The sequence below is a fragment of the Carettochelys insculpta genome, chromosome 11 (assembly GCF_033958435.1).
Source record: "Carettochelys insculpta isolate YL-2023 chromosome 11, ASM3395843v1, whole genome shotgun sequence".
NCBI classification, from domain to species: Eukaryota; Metazoa; Chordata; order Testudines; family Carettochelyidae; genus Carettochelys; species Carettochelys insculpta.
Window position 1 is genome coordinate 33,450,199 of NC_134147.1, and position 25,338 is coordinate 33,475,536.

General features: G+C 40.2%; 1 protein-coding gene across 2 annotated transcripts in view; it reads right to left on the reverse strand.

The window, feature by feature from the left end:
* Positions 1 to 25,338, reverse strand: part of GRM7 (glutamate metabotropic receptor 7) — a 534,523-nt gene that overhangs the window by 356,222 nt on the left and 152,963 nt on the right. For both annotated transcript variants that reach the window (XM_075005038.1, XM_075005037.1), the window contains exon 2: positions 7,497 to 7,713. In XM_075005038.1, coding sequence (XP_074861139.1) covers positions 7,497 to 7,713 — 217 coding nt within the window. The remainder of the gene's footprint in view (positions 1 to 7,496; positions 7,714 to 25,338) is intronic.

Genomic DNA, 25,338 nt, shown 5'->3' on the forward strand with positions numbered 1-25,338 from the left:
TGCATTTAGGCCTTTGTAAATTGTAACACAGCACATGAAGCTCCACTGTTTCTCATGAAAAGACTGGGATGGGGCAAAATATCCTCCATTAACCTTATTGTACAGAAATTCCATTGTCATAGATTAAGTGATTAACACAATAGCCTGGTCATGAAGAAATTTCCTTCCCTGCAAATTGCTAATTACTAGGGGACAAATCTTGGTTCCATCTAATTAACTGGGGCTAGGATTCCACTTTAATGGGACAGTAAGGTCAAGACAGTACCCTTCAGCCACAATTTAATAAATTAATGCAAAATTATGTAATAGTATTCATACTAAAAACAGAAATACTGTCCCCAAATTTAAGATGGCTATATTTCACAGAAATAAAGCTGAGTAAAGTGCTACCCTAGATTAGTTGGTCTTTAAACAAAAGCAAACAAACCAAAAAGCCAAAACACAGTTTGGTCTACAGTGCTACAATTTGGTCTTCTCATTTTCTCATTCCTAGGAACAGCAATTTATTTGTTCTGTATTTATCTGTGATTCTCACTGCTTTGTGATTACTCTAGGCACTCAACATATGATTTTTTTTTTTTTTACCATTGCTTCCAAAATCCTGTACAGGTTGCACCTCCCACAACCAGGCTTCTCTGGCCTGGCAATGTCCATGGTCTTTCAGGACCACTGATGTTCCTGAACCAGAGAGCCCCAGGCCTGGAGTTTCAGGGAGGAGTGCTGGCAGCTAGTATCTCTGTTGGGTGGGAGCTTGGTGACAGGTGCCTGGTAGTGCTTGCATCACCGGGGCTGGTGTCCATGCAGCCAGCATCTGTGGGGTCAGGCCATCTCTTGCAGTCCAGCTGGCTTCTGCCAGGCTGGTGTCCAGGCCAGCGGTTGATATCCTGGGCCTGTGTCAGCCCAGCAGGGGCAGAGGCCAGGGCCAGTGACAGCCTGGCCAGGGCTGGAGGGAAAGGGTCTGCCAGAACTGGAGGTAGGAGTGGTCAGAGGCAGGAGGAACAGCTGTGACAAGTGGATCCCATGGAAGAGAGGGGCAAGAGGCTGGGTGGGGGTCCAAAGACAGGAGACCACCCCTGCTCTGGCATATTCCCTTATTCAGGACTTGTCAGATCCTGAGAGTACAGTATTAGACCAGAGAGGTACAACCTGTATTACTTAGTAAAGCATTGATTTCTGATTCAGTGCTTCTTGCTTCCCAGAGATTTCTTTCATACCATGCTAAATTATCTCAAAGTTAATTTTTTTCCCACTAAGATGGGTGCCATCTTTTTTGGTTAAGAAACTTGATGATGATTTGTGCAGTGTGGGAAGTAGTCATGATGCCTCCTAGGGGTGGTTGTACTCAGGAATATGGAAACTGGAAAGAGGGAATTAAATATTTAGAAAAAAATATTTAAACATTAGGGCCTGAAAGGAGACATATGCAAAGTACAGCTGTGATGTCTGTCACTAAAGACATCCTTGTATATATTTCTTATATCCGGCAATTAACCATGTGGTATAGATTGATCTTTTAAAATTTAAGTTGAAAGAATCTTTGAAAATTTAAGTATTCCTTAATAACCTAAAATAGTCTTTTAGATATTCCATAATTAGAGTGTTCTCCTAATTAGGTAATCCCACAGAATTCATAGTGATTCAAATCTTTATCTCCTGTCACAGTGATATAACCGAACTAACTTGAAATACTCATAATAAAAGTCACTTTGTGCCAAATTATTTACTCAAAGAATCTGGCAAAGTCCTTCTATTTTGAAAGTAAATTTAAAAAAAATAAATAAAAACAAGGCAGACACAATTGCAAGTCCTATCATGACAGTGGAACTGGCAAACCATCACCATGGAATGCAGAATTTTAGTAATTAATTTGACACAAACTGGAAGTTGAATATAAATTTGTTAGCATCTATCAGCCAGATTCCCTCTGCATTAAATTCATTGTCAGGTGGTTAGAGGGTTCCCCAAGAGACAGTTATGCCTCTCAGTTTTCAAGCTCTTTAAACTCAGACTTTGAGTTACCAACAATGGGGCTTCTCCAATTTAGACACAGAAACTGTGGTCTCTGCGGCTACATCTACAGGGTTGTGCTCCTGGCTCCCACTGCTGGCCACAGAGTTGCACTCCTGTCCCTGGATCTCCAGAGCCATCCTGCCTCTTCCCCCGAGCATCCCCCCACCACATCTCCACTCCTCCCCATCTGTCCCTGAGCTTGAGTGACACAAATCAGCTATTTGCAGTGCTCCAGAAGCTCCAGGGGGAGGAGGGGGAAGTTCCTGAGCATAGGGCTCTGCTTTTCCCTGTGGGTGCCACAGCCCAGAAGCATGCCTAGGGATGCAAGAGCACAGATGTTGCCAGATGATGGAAGTCCAGATTACAGAAGTTCTACCTGTACTATGTTTATGTTATTTTAATTAATGTAGTAGAGGAATCCTACTCATAATGCTGTACCCCTTTCGGCAGTCTGATTCATCAAGTATCCCAGGTTATACCTTGCTTAAAAACTAGTTGCTCATCAAATCATACAAAAATTCAAGGTGTCACAGCACAGAGTTACTGAAAATGCTTATTTTCTCATTTTAAAGTGTAATTATAAAATACATCAATTGGAAAATAAATACAGTGTATAGTAAATAGAGCAGTATCATTGGATGACATTTTCATTTGTACTAGTTTTGCTGTTGCTTTTTGTAGCCTGTTGTAAAATTAGGCAAATAAGTTGATATACCTCTTGAAAGAGCCCTGTGTATCCCAACAGTGCATGTATCCCTGGTTAACAACTACTATCTCAGATGATCAAGTACCTAACTCACTTGAAAAGGGAAAAATGTAACTCGCATTTCATTAAGGCAACCACCTAAACCATGGCATCTGTCCCATGTAATTCCTGGGTTATGTAACCTGAAATGTTCCAGTTTTCCCAGGAACCAGAATGTTTTGTTGTTGTTGTGTTTTTTGTTTGTTTGATTACAAATTGGCCAAGTTAAAATCTCAGTCTAAATTCTCATCCCTGTGTTGGTGGTATTTTTATTCCTGATAGCGTTGGCTTTTCTAAGTGTTCTCCCCCACTGTAGCTTCAACTTGCTAGGCTTTTCAGATCAGTACTTCTCTTCACAGTGGCAACCATCTCATACAACAGCATGAGAAGCAGTGCAATAGTGTCTCTGCCTCTATTTCCTTCTTGCCAGAATAGAATTTCCCACCTCGCTATTACCTTAGTGTCACACATTTTATCCTTGCTTCAATTTTTTTGAAGATATTACATGATCCACTCTTTTCAGGCCATGGATATTTGATCACGTTCAAATATACTGTTCTAAGTGCATATTCCTTGATGTTGGCCCTGCTGTATCAAGATGTCTCTCTCTCCATCTACTCCTCTTTCACTACTACTTTATTATAGTGACCTGTTTATTCACCAGATATGTCTCCACTGCTGTTCACCTGAGTGCTTTCTAAGTAGTTCAAACAGATATCAGAAAAACACCTCAGCAACTGGGGCCCTCAGTAAAAATATTTCGCTTTATCACCTCTTCAGAAAGAGATTATATGCTGATATCACAGTGGTCAGCCAACCATGATTGGTTAAACACAGACATTTTATACTATATGCTGAAGGCAAATTGCCAGAGGGGGCAAATACACACAGGTCCACTGCTAAGCTATGAAGTTCGGCCCATTCTGCATACCTACTGAGAAGTAAGGGACTATTTTGCATCCACATCGTTCATAGCAACAGAGACAGGAGACTGACTTCCACAAAAACAGCTACATGCATCCTATGCCTGTTGGAGGGAAAGAGTTGGAGCTCTGGCTTGCCCCCACCCTCCCCCCGGGTGTCCTAGCCAGTACAGCTGCACTCGTGGGTGGGAGAATGGATATATGGTTTCTGCGTCTCAGACCACAGGGGAATCAGGAGATGTCTGGTCTTTGGGGAACTCAGCTACCCAATGCACCATAGCAGGGCTACGGTTATCAACTCTGACTGATGCCATTCCAGAAGATTTTTTTTTCCCAGAATAACAATGTCCTGTGAAAATCTCCAGGATTGCTTTCAGTAACCACCAGGAGACTGATGTCAATTCTGGCACACTCCAGGCCAATCCTAGAGGGCTGGGAACCCAGTAACAGGGTTTGCCATAGAGTGGTACAAGAAATCTCTGTGGTATTTTTTAATGTCCTTTATCTGGACATATCAGTAAATAAAAACAGACACAGGGATGGAGTTTAAGCAACAAGATGCAGCTTTTACACTTAATATGGGGCAGGGCCACCGCGAGCCCCAACATACCTACTCCCACATACTAGGTATTTAAACTGGTTCTAGTTCAGGAGTCATAGGGCTCATATATTGTAACGGGACTCTCAAGTGCACGCAGAATCACAGAATCATAGGGCTGAAAGGGACCTCAGGAGGTTATCTAGTCCAGCCCCCTGCTTCAAGCCGGATCAAATCCCACTAAGTCATCCCAGCCAGGACCTTGTCAACCCGGGACTTAAAAGCCTTGAGGGATGGAGAATCCACCACCTCTTTAGGCAACACATTCCAATGCTTCACCACCCTCCTGGTGAAGTAGTTTTTCCTAATATCTAACCTGCACCTCTCCATCTTCAACTTCAGACCATTACTCCTTGTTCTGCCATCTGACACCACTGAGAACAGTTTCTCGCCCTCCTCTTTAAAGCTCCCCTTCAGGAAATTGAAGGCTGCCATTAAATCACCCCTAAGTCTGCTCTTCTGTAAACTAAACAAGCCCAAATCCCTCAGCCTATCCTCATAGGTCTTGTGCTCCAGCCCCTTAATCTTTATTGTTGCCCTCTCTCAATCAGACACTGTGTTGCTAAATACCACAGTAAGTGGGGCGGTGCCACTCCTGCACCTGTGCTCTACTTCCCTGTTCTACTAGAGCTGCCCCGTCATTGTCAGTACAGGTTGAACTTCTGCAACCCGGCGCTCTATCATCCAGCAATATCTGTAATCCAGCATGATTTTAGTTAGCCAGATGAACACTTATCATGGGTGTTGCCAAGTTTCCCATCATTCCTTAAAGTTTGTTTACAGCCACAAGTCCTGTCTCTCAGTAATCCGTGCTGTTATTTAGCTGTAATTTATCCCTAAATGTCTTCTAAGAGCCAGTAAGCAGTGGAAGTGCTGGTTATGCTGCTAGACAATACTGACCTCCCGTGCTCTGGCAAATTCTCTTTTTTGGCACTGGTTAGGTCCCAAGAGTGCTGGACTAGAGAGGTTCAGCCTGCACCACAAGTTTTCCATGCACTGAGGCAGGTGGATGAAATCTATTTCATTGCATGTTATCCCTGTGGTTAATATTCACAGCTATCTCCAGTAAACAATGCCTGAACACTTAGTTGTCATCTCACCAAATATTTAGGAAATGGGACCAACTATGAGATTTTCTGTTCATTGTGAACTTTTTAAAGAAGCCGGGGCAATGGCTGAAATATATAAAATACACTCCAAATACCACCTAAGCTGTATCAGGACAACATATATCTTGTCAATGCAATCTTAAGAAAAAGATAGTGCACAGTATTTTAGGTAGCAATGAAGATTAAATCGTATGAATTCTGATACAAGACAAGCTGCTTATATTAAAGAATGCTTATGCAGTATACCTGCCAGCTTCTTAAGCTACATCCACACTACAGTGATCTGTCAAGAGAACTTTCTGTTGGAAGTTATCTTCCAACAAACTTCTGTAGGCAGATTGAGGTCAGACAGGAAAGTGGATCGCTCTGTTGATCCATGCTGTCAACAAAGAGCAGCCAGACTGCCCAGCCACTCTCTCGACAGCATGGCCAACCAGAAGTACAGCAGACAGGGCGGCCCGGACCACATCTACATGGCAGTGCTATGCTTATCAGGTTTTTAGAAATTGCAAAGCGTTGCCCATTTGCCAACTCATGTGGCTAACTGGAGTCTGGTGCTGCAGTACAGTCTCTGCTTTTGCCTCTGCTAGCAAAAACTCCCTCTGTCACCAGCCCCTTAAGAACAGTAGGTCCAAGCACTGTTCTAATATGAATAATGAAATGATTAATAACAAACATTTATTTCTATTTAACATGCTAACCCTTGCCAGGAAATATTATTATATGTCTATAGAAATTAATTTTATATAACGTACTGAAAGTGAATAGCATCCATCCTCTGAGTATCCTACTTCTAACACGATGGATTCTCAAACACTTCAGCCTAGAAAAACAATGACATCTAAGAGATTAACTTGTGGATTCATTTTCCTATGTCCACAGATGCCTCAAATGCTACAGTTTCACTAGTGAGTTTTGCTGACAAAACACCAGTTTTGTCCAAAAAAACTAGAGGAACATCCACACACAAAATGTGTTTTGTTGACAGTTTGTTGACAAAACCCAGCACTTTCACAGCAGCGTTCTGCCTCTCAGCCATGAGGCACAATGCTGCTGTTGACAGATTCTGTTGACGAAAAAGCTGTGTAGACACACAGGTGGGGAGGCCTTCTCTCAACAGACAGGGCCTCCAGAACAATGGGCAGCCCTGTCTGCTGTGCTTCTGGGTGCCTGATTTGTTGAGAGAGCAGCTGGGCAGTTCAGCCACTCTGTCAACACAGCAGAGCACTCTTCCGATTGGCTTTTGTGTGTGGCCACACTCCGTCAATGGAAGTTTTGAGAGGAAATGTCTTCTGACAGTGACTTCTGTTGACAGATTGCTGTAGTGTTACTGTAGGCAAGGATTCTCAGCCTAGGTGAGGAAATTAAGTCAGTCTGACAGCATATTTGCCTGTTTGCCTAAAACATCAATATTGCCCAATAGATAAATTCCACTATAGTGGTATTGGCCCTTGAGATATTTCTTTTGAAGGCTGGACTTCCTTTAGTAATTTCAAACACTTCAGTTATAGGCAATCTTAACACACACACACACACAGAGGACCTCAAATATTCCTATGCCCAGAAGTTTTTTTTTTTCATGAATAAATATATTTGACCTCTCTCCCAAGACCAGTATGCTTTCTCCCTTTAAATAGAAGAGGATGGATTTCCTTAGTATATTTGCCAAGACAAATGATGAAGAAGAAAATTCATAAAATATCTCAAAGCCGCTTGAAAGGAGAACAAGTATAGCTTGACATGAGTCAGTGTCCAATAATTTTCTGCTTTCAAAGAACTTCTAGCTCTGGAGAGATAAAAGCTCAGTATTTCACAATCTGTCTTGTACCATGTCATCATAATATAATATTTTACACTGAAATACCAGAAGCAATTCAGTGTTTCATACTTTCTCCAACAGTGCATGAAAACCATTCAAGTTTTAAAGCCTCAAGTGGTTTGTTTCTGGAACGCCTTGAGCAATTTGAGAACGAGAATATCAGGATGCCATTACTGAGGAATTATAAAGAAGTGGAACAATTTTAGAAGTTCAAAGTTCAGTTTAGAGAGGAATAGTACAATGTATAATACATAAATATCCATCCATTTCATACAATTCTTTCTTTGCCTACCTGCCTCTCTGGAAATCTGCATGAAGGACTCCACTCCTTTTTCTCCATAATTTCCTTCAGATGCCAAAGTTGACACATAATTCCACCCCAAAGCTTTTACAATGTCAACCATTGCCTGTGCTTGGAAGGAATCTGGCGGGACCACTCGTGAGAAGAAATCATAGCGCCTGTCATCACTTAACTCTGGGGCAGTTGAGGCATAACTGATCTGGGGAATCTGCAGGAAAAAAAGAATTACCAGTAAATAGGAAATTCATAAATTCACCATACTTCTTGCATTAGCTTCAGCTGACCTTCTGTTAATTCTCCAGATATCCATCTTTCTTTCTTTCTTCTTCAGTAACTCAGTGCAAGTCAAATAATCCATCTTTTAAATTACTTCAGGAGTGAACAAATTGCAAGCAAAGTAATCAGTGTATTAAAATATTTTCATGTCTTTCTGAAAATTTCTCTATCACTTTTAATGGACTGATATTCAAAAATTTCAGTTCTGCTGCTGAATGAGTAATTTGCACAGGATTTCTATTGTTGCCTGTGCATATTAACTGAAGCATGTACAAATAGCTAGTTATTCATTTAACTGTTAATTTACAGCTACAGATATCCAATTTGTAAATGAAGCTGTACTAGTATGCACAAACTGTGCATTCAGTTGCACACAGTTCTGCACCTGACATTTTGAAAACCAGGTCCTAGATATTCCATTATAGCATTAGCTTTTTTATTTTCCTATGGCAGAGGGTTGACACATTTTTCTTTTGTAATAAGCCAAAATCTCCAGCTTCCACATTAAAACAAATGGCACATTTGTAAGAAAACCAGAGTAGAAAAATTTAAAAGTAACAATCCTTCCAAATGCCCCTCTGAGTTCTTGTATCTTTTGGGATTAAGCTATTTCAAATCAAGCTATTTACTCCTTCCCTTCAGGCTACCATAGCTAAACATAGCTGTGAACAGAAACAATCCGTGTACATATTATTTTTTACTAGTTATCAGATTGTATTAGTATTTAGTCATTTGGGATCCTGAAGTTCAACTGAGAAGGAAAGCAAGAAGGACTCACCATGCGCCCAAGCATGATAATAAATTTAAGATGGTTTCAGCCTGTGGAAACATCAATATGTCATGCTAAAATGCAGATCTCTTCTCTATGGTCTGTCAGTCACCTGCTATCTTTACAAAAGCATTCCTACCAATATGTTTTGCTCTTCTCTCCCTCCCAAAAGGAGGGAACAATACTATATCCTCAAGAGATCAATCCTGGAAAGGCCTCAATTCCTTCAACCCCTGCTGTGATTGGGGAAAGTTAAAAATCACTGAATTCCAAGCATCTTAAAGGTTGAGGGCCCAAATATGTCCTTCTATAATTATTGAAAGACAGTAGCATAGGAATAAAATTAGACCTACAGATATGTACATTTACTGAAACTACTGTAAGGGTTTAAAATCCCAACAATTGCTGAAACATCTAATTTTATCTAGAGACCCTTCAACAGTAATTTCTAGAGATGGCTCAAATAACTGTCATACCCCATTATGAGATACATAACTTATTAGCAGGCCTGCTGGGGGAGGTGGAAGGGGCCAGTTGCCCTGGGCCTGGCAATTCTCAATGACCCACAGCTCTGGCTGCTGCCATTGCCATGGGAGTGGCACCTCCATGCCCTTCAGAATCAGCACTGGAGCACTAGGCAATGCACTCCACAGCCCTGGACTGCGTGCTCCAGTTGGCACTGAAGGCCAGCTGTGGGCAGCAAGCGATCTGCGAGGCAATATGGGCTGCCTGCCTCAGCTCCACCTCAGGCCCCACCCCTTCCAGGAGCACAGAGCCAGCCCCCCAAACATTACTGTGGAGCCCACCAATCCTATCAGCTTCCCTGCTTACTGGGGAGTCATTTAGTTCCAGTCCACAGAAGTTTGGGACTGACCCTGAGAGCCTTGTGCCGAGCTGCCATTGAAGTCCATAAGAATTTCTATGTGCAGAGAGCTTGTTGAATATCATGCTTTGTTCCTATAAATTATTAACCTAAAAAAAGGCTTAAACTTTCAACCGCAGTTACAGACATTGCTACCTCAGTCAGAGAAATGAATTCCTCTGTGTAGTATTCTGCCACACACTATAAGACCAGCTGCAGAAATCTGAAGCTCGGTATGTTGACAGCTAGGATGCTGCAGACACTGGTCACCCATAAAGACTTGCCAGGGTTTCCTTAGATCGAGGGTTCTCAAACAAGATTGTACCATAACTGCCTTCTGGCAGCAAGATTCACTGCATGGCACTGAGAAGGGAGACTGAAGCCTTAGGCTGCCCAAGCGCCACTGTGCTGGGCGGAGGGGGCAGAGGAGCAAAGCTCTAGCAACACTGCCCTGGGCAGGGGAAACAAAACAGAAGCCCAAGAACTCCAGTCCCAGGCAGAGGAACTGAATCTTAGCTCCACTGCTCCAGGCTGAAGCCCTTGGGGTTCCACTTCAGCCCTGGACAGTGGGTCTTAGGCTTCAGCAAGTTGAAGACAAGTCTGGCAACTCCATTAAAATGGGATGACAACCCACTTTTGGGTCCTGACCCACAGTCTGAGAACTGCTACCCTATATCAAAAGATTTATTATACTATTATTGTACAGTGATATTTCTTATCCAGACTATAGGAGATACTTACAAGCAAATTCTTCACTGATATAAATTGTCAGCATTTTGTCTGAGCTATGAGAGGTTTTCAACACTGGAAGGTGTGCACCCCAATGATTACTCTAAGTACCTGAATTTATAGTATTGTTACACCTATTGGCAAATTTGTAAAAGTGATTTGACTGCTCTTTTTCATTCAGTTAAGAGAGATTTTATTCTCCCAATCTGTAAAATGCTGGGAACAGAGTTCATTAGATTGGTCACCTGCTTAGTTTTCATCCTAATAGGGTAGAATCAGAACATAGTTAACAATGGACAATGGTATGGCTTTACATACATGCTTCTTAGACTGAAGTCTGGTCTAATATTCACTATTGTGTTCTGAACTACTGTGACATGGGCGGAGAGTTGTTCATGTGAAATACACATAGGTTAAAAATTTTATGTTACGTATTCAGATGTAGGGACAAAATAACCCTACTGTGTGTACCACATTGACAGTAAATATTTATTAACTAACGCCAAAGAATACACTTTTCACTCCAATATGAAGCAAAACTTCATTGAATTTTGCCCAGTGCTTTCATAATTTAAACAAATGTTTTGGTTTCACAATCTTTTTTCTCACTTATGAAATGTTAATCAGACCTGTCTGTTTTGATTTGCATACAGCAATTACAACATTAAAACCAGCCCTGTTCTTCATACAGTTTCCTTCACAATGTCTAAGCATGTTATACAAGGACATGAACTTTAGAAAGGTTTTCTTAGTATAGCAGGATATATATATATATATACACGCACACGCGCGCGCGCGCGCGCACACACACACACACGTACCGTAAACACTTCAATTCAACTTTGTACAATATTTCAAACCTTCCCTTCCATTACTGGTATTCCAGAAAGACAATTCTTATTTCCATGCTCCTTTCCCTGCATACAGTCAGCATCCCAGATGTACAAAATGAACATCCTCTCGGATCAGTTTAAACATCCATTATTTCTTTTGCTGTTGATTTTTTTTAAAATTCAGACCTATCAAATAATCAAAAAGGTGACAGGTGTAGGTTGTACAGAACTGACTCTTGAGAACTATAAATTATCTGTGGAACAATGTGAGAAGCTTAACCATTGAAATAACCATTGAGCTTGTTAAGGGATATTCTAGCTTCAGCTATAAGGACACATGAAATGGGGACACTGTCATACGATCCTGTGTAATATGAGTGAGAATGAACTTCAGATGGAAAAGTAGAGTCTTATGTCAGATATAATTAAAATAGAACACTTAAATTTCTATGTTCCTCTTTGAGATGTCTCCATTGAGTTGAATTAAACTCTTAAGACACATAAGATTGAGCACTGTTTCATTTTGTTTTGAAGTTTTAATGACAGTTCATAATGCTTTTTTTCCCCTTCACTGGAGGTGGCCCCAGAAGGTAGCCTTTGGATTCCAATTAGGAGGAGTCTAAGGGTGTGTCTACATGGCAATTTTGTTTTGGAATAATGGCTGCCATTTCAAAATATCTTTGTGAGCATCTATACAATGCAACTGCTATTACAAAATAATTTTGAAATACCTGATGGCTTATTTTGAATTTAGTAAGCCTCATTCAACAAGGAATAGGGTCTATTCCTAAATGTATGTTTTGTAAGATGGGCTGTGTAGACAGGAAATAGGGACTATTTCAAAAAAGCCACCATGCGTCCAAGGGCTCCAATCCAAAATAGGCTTTATTGTGTCTGGAAGCTCTATTTCGAAATAGTTTAGTGCTATTTTGATACACATTTTGGCCATGTCTTCACATGCTCCTCCCTTTCAGAAGGAACATGTTGATGAGGCACTAACGTGCATATTCAGTGACTCACTAGCATAATGGTGGCCAGTCCTGCTTTGAAAGTGCTGTTTTTGAAAAGCAGATTGGCTGTATAGACGTGGGCACTTCAGAATAAACCCCACACTTTGAAATTTCCTTATTCCCCATTCGTTTTGGGTGTGGCTGTGAGTATAAAATAAGAAACAGGTCTTTATCAAGATCATTTGGCAAGTGTCAAGGGTGTATAATTGATTTCATTTTTTCTGAAGGGGATCAAAGTGTCCAAAATTTCAGAAATGCTGATCAAGCTCATGAAGAAGTTTCAGATTTTTATAAAAATCACTCTGTATATGAGGTACTGCACAATCCTCATAGATAATAATCTACTTAAATAACAAAGGGTAATGGAAACTGATTTCATTGTCTTAGCCAATGATTAATTGTTGTAATTTATTTTTATATTGGATACTAGCATGAGTTTGTTTTTTGGGTTTTTTTTCTTTTATGAAGTGTGATCTCAGTTGTATTATTTAGGAAGCAGGATATATTGAACACTGAAGGCCAAAGGAAGGAATAAAATGACCCAGTGGAATTAGACATTCTCTGTGACCTACTGAGCTACTCTTTCCTTTTCTAAAAGCAGAACTGCATCTAAAAGACAAATGAAATACAAATTAACACATAGCTGACTCTGCATGGCTAGGCCATGGGGGAAATTTCTGTTACGTACACCGTCCCTCCTTCAGACTTCCGTAAAGGAGACAGATGTTTTGCCCAAAAGCACACTAGAGCATAAAACATTGGAAACAGAAGTGCTTTTCAACTACACAACCTGGAGCATAGTAGCTCACAGTATTTCCTAAGATCATAGAGTCATAAGTCTGGAAGTGACCTCAGGAGGTCATCTAGTCCAGTCCCCTGTTTCAAGCAGGATCAACTCCAACTAAATCATCCCAGGCAGGACCGTGTTAAGCTGGGTCTTAAAAACCTTGGTGGATGGAGAATCCACCACCTCTCTATGCAATGCATTCCAGAGCTTCACCACCCTCCTGGTGAAATAGTTTTTCCTAATATCCTACCTACTGCTCTCCTTCTGTAACTTCATGCCATTGCTCCTTCTTCTGCCATCTGTCACCACTGAGAACAGTTTCTCTCCATCCTCCTTAGAGCACTCCTTCAGAAAGCTGAAGGCTGCTATTAAATCACCCCTCAGTCTTCTCTTCTGTAAACTAAATAGGCCCAAATCCCTCAGCCTCTCCTCATAATCATTGCTGTTGCCCTCTGCTGAAACTGCTCCAGTACATCCACATCTTTTTTATACTGGGGGGTCTCAAAACTGGACACAACATTCCAGATGTGGCCTCACCAGTGCTGAGTAAAGGAGAACAACCACTTCTTTAGATCAACTCACAATGTTCCTCCTAATGCATCTTAATATACTGTTAGCCTTCTTGGCTACAAGGACACACTGTTTACTCATATATAGTCTTTCATTCACCATAACCTCTAGGACCCCTTCCGCTGTACTGCTGCATAGCCTGTCAGTCCCCAGCCAATAACAATGCTTGGGACGCTTCTGTCCTAAATGAAGGACTCTACACATCTCCTTGTTGAACCACATCAGATTTCTTTCGGCCCAATGCTCCAATTTATCCAGGTGTCTCCAGATCCTATCTCTACCCTCCAATGAATCTACCTCTCCCCTTAGCTTAGTGCTGTCTGAAAACTTGCTGATGGTGCAATCCAGTACCTCATCCAGGTCATTAATAAAGATGCTGAACAACACCAGTCCTAGAAATGAGCCTTGGGGCACTCCGCTTGAAACCAACCACCATCCAGATAATAAGCCATTGACCATCAAGCCACCCGAACATCAAGCCAGCGTTCTATCCATCTTATAGTCCATGGGTCCAATCCATTCTCCTTAACTTATGGGCAAGAATGTTTGGGAGACTGTATCAAAAGCTTTGCTGAAGTCAAGGTATATCACATCCACGGACTTCTCCACATCCACAGATGCTGTTACCTCATCACAGAAGCTAATCAGATAGGTCAGGCATGACTTGCCCTTGGTGAATCCATGTTGACTACTCTTGTTCACTTTCCCCTCTTCCAAGTGCTCTAAAATTGATTCCTTGAGGATCCCCTCCATTATTCTCCCAAGGACTGAGGTAAGGCTGATCAGTCTATAGTTCCCTGGATTGTCCTTCTTTCCTTTTTTAAAGATGGGCTCTACATTTGCCTTTTTCCAGTCATCTGGGATCTCTCCTGATTTCCAAGAGTCTTCAAAGATAAGGGCCAAAGGCTCAGCAATGACATCTGCCAATTCCCTCAGTACCCCTGGGTGCATTAAATCCAGACTCATCGATTTGTGTACACCTAGCTTTTCTAGGCAGCTCTTGTCTTGTTCCTTCCCCACTGATGGCTGCCCTCCACCTTCCCATATTGCACTGTCTAGCACTGTAGTGTAGGAGCTGTCCTTGTCCATGAAGACTGAGGCAAAAAAAAAAAAATCATTGAGTACTTCAACTTTTCTTACATCATCTGTCACTAGGTTACTTCTTTCAACCAGTAAGGGCCCCACACATTCCCTGATGACTCCAACCAGGTCCTTCTAGCACAGCTACGCTGTCAATGCATTTAATTTGATCCTTTGATCCTCGATGACCAACATACACAATCATTTTGTTAAATATACATGTAATAACCAGGGGGTGGTCTGACATGTACTTATATGCATCCCATAGTAAGTCAGGAAAGCTGACTATTCTAAATATCCAGCAATTTTTGGCAAAGTACAATCCCCTAAAAATGTATTCACAATGGGGTTCCTAAATGTTTTCATCAGGCAGTCTACATCTTAATGATGTGAATCTCCTGTGCTATTTGCCACAATGTAGCATCCATGTGGCAACTACAGCCATTGTGCACATGATGAACCAATATTAGTAAAGTATTTCTGTATTTTAAATGGTCTTTATTCTGATAAGGATTCACTTTTCCTCTTCCGCTTCTTTTCATCTCCCACCCCACCCCTTCTGATCTGTATTCCCCCAGCTGGAAACAAGACAAGAGCCAACACCATACAATAAGGAAGCTTTCAGGAGAATATCAATGAGGGCAACAAAATACAAATTAGGATTTTTTTTTTTTTTTTACTGTTCCTGACACTCACCATCCAGATTTTGCATAATCCCACTGAGCCTACAGCTTTACTCACTCACTTACATTTTCCCGCTCACCCCCTTTGCTTCTCCCATTATGCAAAGCACCATGCATATTAATGGTGGCATTAAAAAAAGCCATTCTACCTCACGTGTGATTGAATAAGGCCCTTTGCTTGGTTACCCAGGAAAAGTTTAATAAAAGGATGGCACCTGGCAATGGAAAGTTGTCAAAAAACTTCAAGTAAAGCATTTTCACCAAGGATCATGTGCAATTAAAATAACTCCTGACTGTAACTATTAAGATATTAATGAGCTCCCACAGGGGTACTATTACCTTCACAGATAATTGTAATTCCATTTTCAGCTTCCTAATCAGTTTTATTGATCTGGTTTCCTGACAGGAGAAAAAATAATCTGAAAAAACCTCTTCAGCTCATCTTAGGCTTGACCTACACTAGACCTTAGAGTCTACTCCAGACATACAATTCTAGCTACAGCAATTGCATAGCTGGAATCGACATATCTGCTGTCAACTGTAAGGTCTGTCCTCACTGAGGGAGGTCGATGGGAGCATTTCTCCCATCAACTTCCCTTACTTTTTACTCCTCCTTCCCTTACTCTTTACCAGACATGTGGAATCCACCTCTGAGTTGATCTCCCATTAAGTATAGACATTCCCCTATTTGGAAATGCAGTCTCAGTGTATTTGAACACCACAACCTTGCCAAGAACCTTGCTGTCCAAAGTAAGAGGACAATGCAGCATTTTCACCTGACTCTAAGTCATTGGTGTGGATTGATGCATAACTAAATTCTATGAATCAGTTTAACCCATTGGTTTTTACTCATGTACAAATTTCTTTTGTCAGGACTTAATCATTAGTTAGTACAACTATGTTCATAGTTTACTTCACTAATTGTATAAAAATGGCTTCAGCATCCTGTGAATTGGATATAATTATTTTATTCCACTGAATTAAATGTACTCGAAGTTTTGTACTAGCTATTTCTGTGTGCCAAACCCAGAAGGCCTTCCTTGATTTTTTCCCAATTCTTAATCATGCAAAAAACTTTCACCAATAGGAGTTTTGCCTGAGTAAAGACAGAGTAAAAACAGCTGACAGAGTAGCCAGAGTTGTAAAATACGTAGGTTCCCAGGCCAGAAGGGTCTATTACATATAACCAGCAGTGATCAACCTGTGGTCCATCGGGGTTCTTTGCACAGTCCATGAGATATTTTGTTGATTGTTGCCCATGCACGAGTTGACTGTTGCCCATTGATTTCCATCGGGATAGTGCTTTTTCCTTACTGGTGTTCTTAAGTAATATGCAAATACAGCAAGAGCACGAGATATGTGCTGATTGCACACAATAGTGACTACATGTACAAGAAGAGAGCATCCCCACACTGAGGAACTTCAAATGCCAAAAGATACAAGAGTAAGACAGCACATCATATTGGTGAGGGGATAACAGAAAATGGGAGTAATGGAGGTGAGAAAGCATGGGAAGTAGAAGAGGTTGAATTAACAGGGAGTACATTTTGTTTTCATTTCCTCCATCAATAATTTGCCTTTTCTGAATTGTCCTGCTTTGCAATTTTTATTTCAGTTTAAATATAACACTGTGGGCTTCTCAAAGGAGATTAGCTGTGAAAAATTTGCTATAACGGAGAAACAACTGTAATAGAAAGTAAACAGAGAGATAGTCGTGCTAGTCTATATGCTATCAAAACAAAAAAGCAGTCCGGTAGCACTTTAAAGACTAACAAAATAACGTATTAGGTGATGAGCTTTCGTGGGACAGACCCACTTCTTCAAATCTGAAGTAGAGGGTCTGTCCCACGAAAGCTCATCACCTAATATGTTATTTTGTTAGTCTTTAAAGTGCTACTGGACTGCGTTTTATTGTAATAGACAGATACAATAATAGACCATAATAGAGCTGTTTTGAGATAGCTGTACTCCTCTAACCTGAAATGATTTGACAAAGAGCTTGGTGCATTAGAAACTATTAGTATGGTTAACACGACTTTGACCAAACTTACATGCCTTCCAATCATGATAGTAGAATTTATGTGCGGTAGGAACAAATAGTTCACTCTACTTAGCTTTCTCTTCCATACTAAATGTCTGCGACATTAGCCTTGAAGCAAAACTGTCCCACACAAATGTGCCACAAAGTGCAGTTTTCTTTTTTAACTAAAATATCTGCAGAGAAGCTAAGGAAAGAAACCACCTCCTGGTATATAAATCAGCCATCATATGCTAGCATAACTGGGGCAAGATCAAATGAGAAAAAAACTTCTTTACTAATATTCATCCAGCTGGGAAACTTTGTACTTATACAAGTTCTCTTCCCAGAGAGTGAAAAAAAATGAGTAATAGTGAATTACTGAGTTTGTAATCACTGTAAGCTCCTAAGAGCTCTTTATTTCCCTAAAGAGAAATAGGCCAGAGAGAAACCATAAATAGAATATATAATGAGGGTTACCAGATACCTTATACTGAAAGGCATGCTCAGAAAGAAGTCATTTCACAACACCTATACATTTATAATACAAATTTTGCTTGCATACGTACAAAGCAATTGGCAACCAAGAATAAAAAATCGGTTTGGTCTTTCAAGTTGGTGCTTTGACATCTCTAGATGGGCAGCTGTATTGTCAGGAAAGAAGTAATAGAAATATGTATTTAATACTATCACAATACTAAACACACTTTTTCTTTATTGTGAACAAATTCTTTATAATAGTACGCAGATATTTTGCATGGCAAAACAGAATACTCCAAAGAGTGCACAAGACATGCATTAAGATATATTTACGATTTTATCCCTTTTATTTTCAATCATTTTGTGTGTTTCCACAAGAACATTAGACATCATTATCATCATCAATAACCACGAGCTCAGTGCCCATTGGTATCTGATGCCTCTCTCACTATTCCTTTCCATAGTTCCCTGTCCAGTGCGGAGTGGCTTAAGTTCTGTAGACTAGCACTGCACCAATCTACTATATCATCTATCCATTCTCTGCGGGGTCTGCCTCTCCTATCCAAACCATCCATTATGCTGAATACCAGGGTCTTGATTTTTCATTTATAGTTCATTCTGCAAATATGCCCAAATAGTTGTAGCTTCCGTTTTATAACCTTCAATGTTAGACACTTGCTTCTTATTTAAGCCAACAAGATTACTGAAATGAAGCAAATCATTTAATGTAAAGCAGTTTATAAATTAATTTATGAAATCATATTCCTTCCCTTTCAGTTACCAAGCAATGTGTTAAAAATCTCCTCCACTTCACTACATTACATTGCTGCCTCTGTTCTTCTCCCATAACAATATCCTTCCATTTATTGCAGTGACAGCTACTGTGACCTATTCCCCTCTGACCAATCAGCTAGTCATGGCACTTGAACGCTGTCATAAAACACATGAAGTACGTGGAGCAATAAACTACCACTCATTTTAGAGAAACCGAATGACATCAGTCACCCTATATATTATACATGTAGGACTTGGGCAAATGAGGAAACAGCCACATGAAATATAGGTTTGAATTCAGAATTCACACTCTCAAGACACTTTTTCCTGTGTAAGCTTCAAACCAAATATATGGCCTTAGCAAATTAATCAAAAATCTAATGCACAGCTAGCTGCAGACTGGAACAAAACAGAAAGCCCATGTTTAATTACCTAGAACTATTGTGAGACCTTATTGATCAAAAAAAGCCACAGTCAGAAGTCATTATTTCTGTGTGTGCTCCCATTAAAATCAACAGGAATACCAACTAGACTATTCACTTGACTAAGGATTATTTAAGTGTGGCAGCATATCTTAGTGGACATAGTAGTAGACAGGGATTCAGTAGACTTGGATTCTAGTCCCACTTTTCCGCAACTGACTAATTGGCTCTCGTGCAAGTTATTTCTGATTTGCTTGATTCTTTGGTCTGTAACATGGGTCTAATGATACCAATCTCATTGGTACAATGCTTTAAAGTTTATAGATGAAGGCATGTAAGTGGTATTTGTTGTTATCAAGAGCATGAATTGTAGAATAGCTCATTAGTTTTTCCTCTGTTGAAAATGCCTTCTCCACATAGATCTATATGGAAGATGTCATGTGAACTTTGAATCAGTCTTGGCTTCATTTTAACCTGTATTCTTGCACCAGCAAAGATAAACCAGGATTTTGAAAGTGTGTATGATTCCCTGCTCCCACGAAAGCTTTTGAAGAGCTTCTGTTTCATCAGGACACGAGCATCCTTTCTCCAGCTGCTTTTCCTAATATTTTTTAATACAACCTGTATTCACTGGAGTAGCTCAGAAAGGAGAAGTATGGACCTGTAATATTGTCTTCATTCCCATTTCTAATTCCAGCAAAGTTAAGCACATCTCATGTGCAGCCATGAAGACCAGAACATATTACTTCCCTTTGGCTTTGCAATGATATTCAAGCATTGGAAGGGTCATAGCACACTAGAGAATTAATCCATCCTGTCCAGTATGCTGTCCCTGGCATGGTCCTGTATCAGAGAAAAGGGAACACACACACACACACACACACACACACACACACACACACACACACACAGAGTTGTCTTATACCTTTGAACCAAACTTGTAAGGATTTGCACAAGACACATACTTTCTCTTGTTTCTATTTTATGTACACTTCCTCCCCACCCCTAAGAACCGAGGCCTTTGAGGAAACTGGAAAAAATTGCGACATTGCTATAAATGTTACACATTGTTTCAGAAAGGGCAGATCACCAAATTGAATTTAACTGTGTTTTATTTGGTGTCCTTGAGGGAATTATGTAAAGACACTAAACCCATATTGTAGCTTGGACATGGATGACTCATTCAAAGCCATTCTCTTCAGAGGCTTTTGAAAATGGATGTTTACCCACCCTATTTAAGATCCTGTCATATTGTCTTACATTTCAACAGGCTTAATTACTACACTACAATGAAAATAAACTGAGTACTTCCTAACTGAGGTCCTCCATCCCATTCATTCTGAGGTCAGTAAAATCAAATGCATTATTCTCAAACAGTGATTTTTTTCTCAGTACATAATTAAACTTATTCATTAAATACAGTAAACACCTGGTGACAAATTTTTAAAGGCTGACTCTAAAACTGCACTCCCAAAATTATGTGCACATTCAATTTGTGTTTATAAACAGCACTTGAGCACGTAAAGCAGGCATTTAGATATACAATTACCCAATTTGTGTGTGAAAATTCCTCTTTGGTTGTAAAGTTTCAGGTATGTGAGATTTAAATACTTTATTTTCAAAAATAGCTCAGCATTACTTTAACTGCAAAAAAAAATATGGAAGAAAAACAAGCTACCTCTGAAGATTAAGATTAGGAACCAGTAGCATGTATCTAGATTTATAGCCCATAAGACTACGGTCACACACACTCAGGGTGAATTTTCATGCTGTGCCCAAGATCACAATGCAGCATTCATAGCCTAGCACAGCGGCTGACCAAAATGGCTTTAAGCCCTTCCAATCCTATGCTGCTGTGGAAATTGGAAAGGCCTCCAGCAAAAGCGCATGGGAGCTTGTTTGAGATACAGGGGTTTCTCAGCTATCACAGAACAGCCTAGAATTGCCACAATGTGGATACAATAGTGTTATGCTAAACTTCTATCAGATTCCCATATGCAAACAAAAATTGTCTCATGATATTTTAGAGTTAAATAATTATGACGGGTCAAAATTTTAGCAGAGCTGCTAAACCAGTAGTAAGGTAATAAAGCTCTGCTGCTTTGTATCTGCTTATGTGATAGGATGCATTTGTACAGGATATGATCAACACAGAACATTTTGTATAAAGACTGGGGTGTGTGTATTGATTTTATAATATTAACTGAGTAATGCCACCTTGGGCATATGTTAGCCGATGGTCAGGTGAGATGCCACTATGCCCTTGTATTAATATGAGATTTCAACTGCCAGGGCAGAGCTCACTAGTGACCAGGCTGAGAGCCACTGAAAAGCAGCTAGGTACTTTCTTGTGTGTTTTGCACAGTAACAGGAGGAGTCAGGTTACCACTTAATCAATTACTTTGTTTATTTATCTAACAAGTTAATCTCTTACTGTTACAATGTTTGTTTGTTTACCTAGCGAGATAAGCTCTTGTGGTTACAATTGTTACAAGGTTTATATTTTGATTACAAATAGGGAGCATACACTCTAATTCATAGCTCTATACTTGTTAAATTCATAGATCTACACTCTTTGAATGCGCACAAAAAGAAATGAAAAGTAAAATACCTAGCATGTCTTATTCTTACCCCTGCATTGCCAACATGGCTTGGCCAGTTTCCTCTCAATCCCTTGGGAAGGGGTCCTTTGTCCTTTTTTTCCAGGAGTCAAGTGTCCCCGGGGATCTGGGGAGACCCCCCCACCCTCCTGTCCAGCAGGAAAGATGATTGGAGCTCAAATAGGGGGTCTGTCAGACCCCTCTTTTATACCCATTGGGTCACGTAGGCTTCTTCCTTGTTTTTTTTAAAAAATGCCAATTGAATTAGACTGTCTGATACTGGTTCTCACAGGCAGTTCAAGGACGTAGTTCACACCTGTGAGGGAGAGACAGTTAAGGTCATTTGTGTATTAATGGGCCAGGAGATTTTCCTCCTGTCTGGGACAAGTGTCCTGGTGAATCAACTGATGGTAATTGGCCAATGGCAGTCCGAGACCCAACTGTTAATTAGCCCATTGTTCTTAGCTTTGCACCCGGAGCTTCAAAGACAGTGGCTAAGATAACCCATCTGTGCTCTCAGGCATTCCAGGGGTGGGCTATTCCTTTTAACCCTTTCGTGCTCTGAAGCACCTAGGGAAGGCACGATGGAGTAGAGCAAAAGCAGCGGTTCTGTCTGGCTACAGCATATCAGTTAAAATATTAGTGGTGATTGCCCATCCTTTGTATTGTGAAGGTGAATATTTTAACTCCAACATTAATGAAATGAGAGTCTCAAAACAGCATTAAAATAATAGGCTACAGTTACACTAGTGAGTTTTGCCAACAAAACCCCAGTTTTGTTGACAAAACTGGTGGAAGGTCTACACACAAAATGTGCTTTGTCGACAATCTGTCTACAAGACTCAGCACTTTTGCTGGCAGAGTTCTGCCTCTCAGCCATGAAGCATAACGCTGCTGTTGACAGATTCTGTTGATACGAAAGCTGAGTAGATGCTCTGTGGGGGCCTTCTCTCAACAGATATGGCATCCGGAACAATGGGCAGCCCTGTCTGCTGTGCTTCTGGGTGCCTGTTTTGTTCAGAGAGCAGCTGGGCAGTCTGGCCACTCTGCCAACAGAGCAGAGAGCTCTTCCAATTGGCCTTTGGGTGTGGCTGCACTCTGCTGACAGAAGTTTTGTCAGGAAATCTCTTCTGACAGTGACTTCTGTTGACATAGCCCTGTAGTGTAACTGTAGCCATAGATGTCACTGTGTTAAATATAATTTGAAATCTCAACAAAGCTTCAAAAGCACTTGTCTGTTTTGAGCTAATACTTCAAACCAATCATTAGCTGAGCTCACATATGGTTGTAGGTGTACTGGGAACCCCTTCACCTTTCTAATTAACACCTTTTTTGCAATTACATGTTACAACAAAGCTGTTTATACTGTAACTTGTTTTTTCCTCCATCTCAACATTTCAATTCAAATTCAGTCTGTGACAAATTTAGAGAGAGAGAGAGAGAGAGAGAGAGAGAGAGAGCACACATGCACGCTATTTTTCCTCATTTTCTTTGCACACCATAGCACAATAAAAATGTAATTATGCAGTGTATGGGAGGAGTAGTAGGAAGGAGCAGAGGAGAGGCATACCATATCTTCATGCAGCTTGTCTCAAGAGTAAATGTTCTTTGTCAGATGCTTGCTGCTATCAATACCTGATTCTCTCTGAAAAGCATAATATATTTCTCCAACTCAGACTCTGAGTAGCATTTCAAATGTGAAGAAAATAAAGCTATGTCAATGAATGGCACAGAATCATATGCATTTGATGCCACAGATAGACCTATGTTCTTAACAAATATTTAGAAATAATCTAATAATCTAAACAAATTTAAACAAATTAGAGAAGCTCATTTAGGTACCATTTGAAGGAAGGGCTTATACCAAGATGTGCCATGGCATGCAAAATAAAGCAATATAAAAAGGTATTTTTGAATGTTGCATTATCCTTGTCATAGATCCCAGTTATTTCAGTAAATATGTGTTCAGAATATATAAAAATAATAAAGATGTTGAAGAGATGAGAACATACTCAATACAGATCTCTGCCAAACTTATTACAATCTCCACAGACATTTTCCAAACAGGCTGGACAAAGCATAAGAGGAACTCTGCATCCCACCCTAAACTTCATGACAATTAACTATATTTATTCTCAGTCTTATGGTCAACCTTCTACACATACACTGTCCTTGTGCTATAATCTACATATACCACAAATCCAAGAACACCAATGACACCAAATGTGAATGAATGGATCGGTGATATTAGTGTGAATACATTATTCTTTAAATATAGAGAGTCAGAAACACTAATTCCCGTGAATAAAAATCAGGAGCAGTGGACAAATAAAGCATGCTAAACTAAGTTATAGGTATACACACATATTTTTCAAGCCATCATAAGTATAATATCATTGCTTATTTTATTGTTGATTCATCTTTAAAAGTGCTTTTAATCTTCCTGTAAAAATTTCATTCACTTTAAATGTAGCTACACAGACCTGTCAACAGAAAACAAATGCAATAGTTTGTGGGCTCCTGGTTTGGTATGGAGGAAAGCATAAAATGTAACAGATTTCTGAAACTATATATGCACAATAGCAGTAGAAATAAAACATTAATGTGGTATAATGTGAAGCCTAAGTATCTTTCAAAGTGCAGTTATTAGATTAAATGAAAGCTGTCACATCATGATATTGAATGCATTGCTGCACTCGTAGTTGGGTGTCCATGTTCAAGTGGTGGAAATTAAGAAAATCTGCAGCTTGTGATTTAAATATTTAAGACACGATAGTATTCCAAAGTGATGTATAATGAAGATGAATAAAGCTTACAACCTCCTTATACTTAGCCAGGTGTAGAGAAGGGAAGCATTAAACTTCAAATCTATCAGTACCAAAAATGATTTTCTAGAGTTTGACATTTTTCACTGAAAAGGCCCACCTTTTGCCAGCATGTGGTTTTCACTATTAATTCCACACAACAACTTTTAATGGTCAGAGGTTATAAAATTAAGGATTCAAATGCACACTACTTCAGGGGAAATCAGGCTGAGATAACTCTTTCAAAATAAAACATCTCTCTGCCTCATCTTTCTGTGTAACAGCCAGTTATCTACCAAGTGACCCAAGGGTAGGAACTGTGCTTTACTTTTTAAAAAATAGCAAAAAATAATGTAATAAGATTTCAAATATTGCCTTTCTTCATCTCCCACTGTCAGAGGCTTTTTATGTTTTTCCCTCTTCAAAATGTGTCAAAATGCTACCTGAGAATAATCAAATATTGGCCATGGTAAACAATGATGCCTGGGTTGTTCTTGAATGGAGACTCCACTAGTTTAAAATATTGATCAGTGTCCAGCTGAGCAGAATTTAAGGTTTCTTTTCTCTTATGTGGACTCAGGAAACACAGACATGCTTGAACTCTGCCATAACTATTATGCTCTGTCAAAAGAAACTAGATTTTATTCATTATGGGAGTCAAACCTTTAAAAATTATTCACTTATGAAAGACTGAGCTGTCCTTGGCCTCAGGTTCTATCTATACTCGGGACTGTTTCTGTTTCTCACTACTGATTGTTCAGCAAAGAAGGAAGGCCTATACTGGACAGGCCACTGCAGGGTTTTTTTTTTTAATACACTCACCCCACACTAAATGAGTACTTTATTTACGGGTACTTGGTTAAACGAGGGACACATATACCTCCCTTAGTTGACTGGATGAGTGAACTCCCTTTGCTTATACAAGCATAACCCCTGCCCCACTTCTCCAAACCCCTGTAGTCTGATGTCCCCCTCCCACACCAGCCCTGCAGCCCCAACCTGCTGCAGCCTGACCCACCGCTGGCCCCACAGCCCCAAACCATGGAAGCGTGACCACCCTGCAGCCAGACCCCGCCCATCGGCCCCACAGCCCCAAACCATGGCAGCCAGACCCCCCAACTGGCTCCGCGGCCCCAA